The sequence below is a fragment of the Otolemur garnettii genome, unplaced genomic scaffold (genome assembly GCF_000181295.1).
Source record: "Otolemur garnettii isolate 467f Iridium unplaced genomic scaffold, OtoGar3 scaffold00233, whole genome shotgun sequence".
Lineage (NCBI taxonomy): Eukaryota > Metazoa > Chordata > Mammalia > Primates > Galagidae > Otolemur > Otolemur garnettii.
Genome location: NW_003852628.1, coordinates 1967064 through 1973727, shown reverse-complemented (window position 1 = coordinate 1973727; position 6664 = coordinate 1967064). Strand labels below are relative to the sequence as shown.

Below are 6664 nucleotides of genomic sequence, written 5' to 3'. Positions count from 1 at the left end.
AGGCAGGAGACTCCCTTGAGCCCAGGAGTTGGAGGTTGCTGTGAGCATGATGCCATGGCACTCTACCCAGGGGGATAGCTTGAGGCTCCTTCTCAAAAAAAAAAAAAAAAAACACAAACAAAAAACCCTGCACCAGAATGGCAAAATCACTATTTTCTTTTTTTTAGAGACAAAGTCTCACTTTATTGCCCTTGGTAGAGTGCTGTGGCGTCACAGCTCACAGCAACTTGCAGCTCTTGGGCTTAGGCAATTCGCTTGGCTCAGCCTCCAGAGGAGCTGGGACCAGAGGCATGTGTCTGCCAGAACGTCCAGCTATTTTTTTGCAGTTTGGCCAGGCCTGGGTTTGAACCCTCCACCCTACTCACTGAGTGACAGGCACAGCCTGCAAAATCACTATTTTCAACCAGAAACACTCACACACAAGAACACCGAGGAGTTAAGTTCTTTGGAAGCCCAACTCCTAGACTAAGCCCAGTACCTGATGGGTCCAAACTCCTGCAAGGCCTCCACAAGGTCAGCTTCCACCACACCGTCAATCAGGCCCCTGATGTGGACAACCGGGGAGGCAGGGGTTTTGTGCGGGTCATCGTAGTTCTCCTAAGAAAGGAAGCAGAAACATGGCTTCATTTCCTGCTGTACAACATGGCAGCCCACTGGCCTGTGCCATTGTAGATCCAGTCAAATAAGACAGCTGGTCATCACTCAGTAAGATGGCAGAGGTCACACCAGAAGCAGCAATTCAAGGTAATCACACAATGGTCCCAGACAGAGCCACAGCCCAGAGTGGATGGGCACTGCCCACTAGTTCATGCTGCAGCCTCTGAAGGCAGAATGGAGCAAAGATCATGTAAATCTCAAATCTTACTTTTCTCCAGGGACTTGTCTCCTCAATCAAAAAGGGGCTTGGAAAGGGCCAAAGATGGCAAGAAGGGCTCAAACAGTTGTCTGCTGCACTCAGAACAAGGATATCCCCTTTGCTTACATCCCAAGTTCACTGCTCCTTTACTAGTTGAGCTACTACCATGCCTGTTCTCCACCACACACCCCATATTCAGTCAGAGAAAAACAGCATGTACCCCACATGCTGTGGCAGGTAGGCCAGTCTTTATCCCTCTACTCCATCAATTCTGCATCAAAACCTGCTCTGGATGAGCCAGATTAAGGAAAAACCAGTGTACGAATGTCTTTTTATTTTATTTATTTATTTATTTATTTGAGATGGAGCCTCAAGCTATCCCCCCTGGGTAGAGTGCCACGGCATCATGCTCACAGCAACCTCCAACTCCTGGGCTCAAGCGAGTCTCCTGCCTCAGCCTCCCAAGTAGCTGGGACCACAGGTGCCCGCCACAACGCCTGGCCATTTTTTTTATTGGTTGCAGCCATCATTGTTTGGCGGGCCCAGGCTGGGGATTCGAACCCGCCACCTTGGGTGTATGTGGCTGGCGCCTTAGCCGCTTGCGCCACGGGCGGCGAGCCACGAATGTCTTTTTAAAAGAGAAACTCTAAACCATACCATTAGAAACCATGGTAGCTTTTTCCTAGAAGTTATCTTTCTGGAAATTGCAAGAAAAAGTTTCTCCTCCACCTCTCCTGGGCTCCAGGCCCAGCCTCCAGTCATGAGAATCACTGGGCAGAAACCAATGAAACAGGGGTGGAATTGGATTCTAATTCAGGAATGAACCACACAAACCACAAGAGGAACACCAGCCTAGTTACCAGCCCAAGGTTGGAGTTTCCTTCCCAGCCCTGCCCCTGACTAGCTACAAGACCTAACCTAAGGGCAGTGCCTGTGGCTCAAAGGAGTAGGGCACCAGCCCTATATGCCAGAGGTGGTGGGTTCAAATCCAGCCCCGGCCAAAAAAACAAACAAACAAAAAGACCTAACCTAATTTACTTCATTTCTCTTTGCCTGTTCCCTCCTCTGTAATTCAGAAATCCTAATGTGTCCCAACCTCAAAAAGCGGTAAAGGAAAAAAAAAAAAAGAGAGAGGGCAAGGAATCAACTAAGATGTCTTTAAAACATGTGGAACACTAAGTTTAAACTGCCAGTAAACATGCCGAGCACCGCGGCTCATGCCTGTAATCCTAGCGCTCTGTGAAGCAAGGGGGGGAGGGGGCTGTGGATTGCCTGAGCTCACAGGTTGGAGACCAGCCTAAGCCAGAGCGAGACCCTGTCTCTAAAAATAGCTTGGGCCTTGTGGCAGGCTGCTGTAGTCCCAGGTACTCGGGAGGCTGAAGCAAGAGAATTGCTCGAGCCCAAACGTTTGAGGTTGCTGTGAGCTGTGACGCCGTGACACTCTACTCAGTGCAACAAAGTGAGACTCGGTCAAAAAAAAAAAAAAAAAAAAACAACAAAACAAACCTGCCAGTAAATAACAGCTATTAAGCCGGGAAGATGGCTGATCCAGATGATGTGAAGAAGTCGGGAGTTGCAAAGACTGAGCCCCAACTCAAAAGTAACAAGTGGTGATTTCTCACGTGGCCACACGGCCAATGACTAAAATTTTATCAATCAAACTCTTGCACCCAGTTAACCCCTGAAAACTTTAACCTAACTTGTGATGGCTTCAAATCTCCCAAACAACCATAAGCTTACCTCATAAACCTGTCTTCCTATTTTCAGTGCCCACAAATATGGGGGATATATTCAATTTTAGGGGTATATATTCTCAAGTAAATTAATTTCTGCATGAGTACAGTGGTGGACGTTAAAGAGATCGAACTGTTGTTGTACGGAGTCGCTCGCCCAGGAGAGGACAAGGCCAACCACCGCCCACCGGTTCCCGCTCCTGAAGCGCTGCCCCAAACGCCCACGAGAGCTGGCGGGGAAAGTGCGCATGCGCACGGAACCAGCGAAGAAAATGATTAAAAAAAAAAAAAAGCGGCCCGGCCCCCCACACGGCAGCCCGCGGCGCCTGCGCAGTGCGCCTCTCGCAGCGCTGGCCGCTTCCTCCGCTCCCCCTTCAGCCCGCTTCAGATTGCGCGCACGCGCAGGCGCCTGTCCTCGCGCAAACCCCGCCGTTTGCCCGACTGCCCCTCCCCCACTCAACCAACGGCGCGAGGGCGTAAGCGCGTGCGCAAAGGACCCCCCCCCAAAAAAAGAAATATCCCAAAGATAGGAAATTTCGTCCCCTCTCACAGCATTCCGACGCCTAGGGCCCTGGCCTCACCCCTCCGCCGCCGCCCGCCGCCCCGGATCCGCCACCGCCACCGCCACCGCCTCCGTGCTGGTCGCCAGCGTTGTCAGTCTTGAGCCGCTTAGGGGCTCGGCCGCCCTCACTGCCGCCGCCGTAGTAGCGGCCACCGCCGCCTCCGCCGCCTGCTGCTGCCATCTTCACCATCGCTCCCGACCGCCTCCGCTGCTCGTCCGGCTGCTGCCTCTGCTCCAGCCGCCGACGCCGCTTCTCCGCCCGGGGCAGCAGCCTCCGCGACATGGCGGCGCAGAACCCGCCTCCCCCCGCCTCTCATTGGGGGAGGGACACGCCCGTCACTCGCCGCCCCCACCCGATAGGGGGAGCCACTGGTCCCGCCGCGGGGGGAGGGGAAGGATTAGCACGCCTTGAGAGCTTATTGGGTGCTGCCTACGACGTTTGGCAGGAGTGCCCGCCTTCGTTTGTCTAGGACACTCTTTATAGGCGAGCGTTTTCTGCCAGTTATTTTGTCGACCCCACCGCCTTAATACAAAGTCCAATTTGATAGGTTAGATTTTTGGTACCGCTGAACTCCCTAAAAGCATCTGATAGGGGTGTTGCGCCAAACCGCCTAGAAGCCCCGCCTCCTTCCCACTTTCATTGGTTTTCTCGATAATCCGTCAAACCAAAAGCCTTTAGTGCCCCCCAGTCACAAAGACCACCTTCCCGCGCCACTTCGCAGGGAGACTAGAAAACCTGTCCCTTTTGTCCCTCTCCAGTGGTTACTGCAAATGCCCATCCTCTGCGTCTCCACCGATTGGTCAATGAAGAGTGGCAAGCGTAACCTCTCACAGGATGGTAGGACTGACAGTCTCTGATTGGGTGAAAAACGAAACTCCACCTCGCGTGGGTGCTCTTCGGACCAGTCTAAGAAAGGATGGCAGGGGCGAACGCAAGAATATGCTTTCAGGCGCCTCCGGAAGCGGGGTGACCCTCCAAAGGAGTGACAGCCTGCAGTACCCAGAATGTTTTGAGTACCTGATCTGTGCAACCATGAAAGACTACGCCACAGAGTAACCTCCAGGGAAGCTCTGTCCACATTATAAACTGTTACTCTTCACCTCCGACTTACCCAATGCCCGGAATATCCCAAATCTGACGCTTTTCCTCAATATAATAGTTCGCTGCTACAGTCTTCGGACCCTGCCCTGCTAGCCAAAATCCTTTAACCACTCCACCTCTAAATTCAGCCACTGTACTCCCTTTCGGTTTCCATTAAGGGAAGGATCTTTCGCATGCCTTTCCTTCTCTGCCTAGACGCTTCTGCCTAAAATACTTTCTCCACTACACTACTGCATGACTTAAGGGTCAATTCTGATGGTCCATACAACCTCGGTTCTCAAGTCCTAACCATGGCACACCTCTAGGTTTGTCCACCCCGTAACTCAGACCGAGGTATTCACACGTCAGCTGACCACTCTGGATCCTCACAGAAATCCTGTTTGGAAGCGGTGGTCCCTGCGTCGGCCTCAATAAGGGTGACGCCCACCAAGCACCTGGCACAAGCGCGAGCGCCCGGCAGATGGGAGTCGTTGTCTGGGTCCATCCCGCCCGACCTCGGAAGTGAGGGCCGGCCGCAGTGCCCTGCAGCGAAAGCCTCAAGGCTCCAATAAAGCTGCACTGGAAGGGGGCGGGGAGACAGGTGCTTACCGATTGTCCTAAGGGGTCTAACGCTTTGGAGACGCCTGTCTGGGAGTGGGAATACTACACTTAGCGAAACTAGCATCGTGGAAAATGTGGCGGATGCGCCGAAGGTGCTGGGGTATTTTTCACTCTACTGAAATGGGGATCCGGAGACGTCTCCAAGGAAACTAAGTTTGAAATAGGGGTTAAAGAGGACTAAAAGAGTGGGCCATGCCAGATAGGCCTGCTGGTTTTGGAAAATAAAGTTGGGGGGAACCTGACGGGGACCTCAATAAACTGATAGTCACACCGCTACCATGCGAAAACACCAGCCGCCCAGAGATTCGGGCGGTGCCGAGTCCGAAACACGTGATCCGCGTGACGGGAAGAGGGCGGGGCTGGTGCCGCTGAAGGGCGGGGTCGCGAGGGCCAGACGTCAGAGGAATGCGGTGGGGGAGGGGGCGAGAAGGGGCCCCACCCCTCCCCGCCCCCGCGCCCGGCCCGGACGCCCCTCGCGCCGGCGCGCGGACGGAACGCAGCGAACGGCCCTCGGCGCCGCACGTTCCAGGCCGCTCGTCCGGCCGCGTCCTCCGCTCCCCCGCACTCACGGCCTCCGCCCCTCCCCCACCCCCTTGGATGAGACCGCGGTACCCGGCAGCGGGCGGCGACTCTCACGAGTCCCCAGGCGCCCCTCCCTGTCCCCTCGCCCCTTGCCCCTACCAGCTCGGCGGTGAGCCTGGCCGGCCGTCCCGGATCGAAAAGAGCAGACACTGGGAAGTTTTGGGAGAGGGAGGGGCGGGCCTTAAAGGGACCACGACCTCTTTTCAACCCGAGGGGAAAAAACTTGGGCAGTGGGGGCGGGGGGGCCCATTGGAGTGGGGACGTGGTGGGAGACGGAAAATTGTTCCGCGGGTAAATGGAGAAAACTGGGCAAGAAAGCTCAAGGAAAGGCTCTGGAGCTTCTGCGTTCGGACTCCGTGCCCCTTTTTCTCCAAAACGCACCCCCTCCCCACAGAAAGTCTTGCAGTTGTTAGGGATTCACGCGTCATTCCTCCTGCTGGGCCAAGTGTTGGGTTAGTTGAAGGGAATGTTGGGGTGTACATTGTATAAATAGGGAAACAGGCTCAGGAAACGCAAGTGACTTACCCAAGATGCTACAGATTATAAGTGGATTTGACGCCGAGGCAGACGCATGATCACTACGCTGCAGAACCTGCTAGGGTTAAGGGGGTGTAATATGAAAAGACTAAGAGCAGTAGCTTTAAGGCCGCACTGCCAGGGTTCAAATGTGGACGCTGCACTTTTTAGTTCTGTTTAGTTTTTAAGGCCTGGGAAAGTGATTTAGACTTTTTGGGCTTCTGCTTACTCATCCCTCGTGAGGAGTGCGGTAAATGTCAGCAATCAGAGGGAGCCTCAGAGGCCTACACTCCTCTTACAATTGAGGTAAAACTAGCCCTCTTAGCTGGAAATTACCACACCTGGGCAGCCTCCTGCCCGTTTGAACACCCCAGGCTTAATCTGACCCTCAGCCCTGGCAGGTCCTTAATCTAAAACCACGACTACCTCTAGCCCTTTTCTAGCCCTTTTCACTGCTCCCGGCGCAAGCGCTGCCTTCCTTCCTGGTCATCTAATCCCCAAAGTTCGTTCCTGCCACAGAGCCTTTGTACTGGATATTTCCACTGCTTAGATGCTCTTCTCCCACATCTTTACTTGTTTTTTTTTTTGAGACAGAGCCTCAAGCTATGCCCCTGGGTAGAGTGCTGTGGCTTCACAGCTCACAGCAACCTCCAACTCCTGGGCTCAAGCGAGTCTCCTGCCCCAGCCTCCCAAGTAGCTGGGACCACAGGCGC

At 54.1% G+C, this 6664-nt stretch overlaps 1 protein-coding gene across 2 annotated transcripts in view; it reads right to left on the bottom strand.

Moving 5' to 3' along the window:
* Positions 1-5582, bottom strand: part of HNRNPL (heterogeneous nuclear ribonucleoprotein L) — a 19655-nt gene extending 14073 nt beyond the window's left edge. The window contains exons 1-2 of one of the 2 annotated variants that reach the window (XM_023508219.1): positions 5535-5582; positions 479-597 (exon numbers count right to left, since the gene is read on the bottom strand). Coding sequence is in view for 1 of the 2 variants with exons in the window: in XM_003802144.3 (XP_003802192.2) it covers positions 479-597; positions 3171-3434 (383 nt within the window). In the remaining variant the exon portion in view is untranslated. Of the gene's footprint in view, positions 1-478; positions 598-3170; positions 3943-5534 lie in introns of those variants that run through there. The other variant, XM_003802144.3, reaches the window with a different exon arrangement.
* Between the last annotated feature and the right edge of the window lie 1082 nt (positions 5583-6664).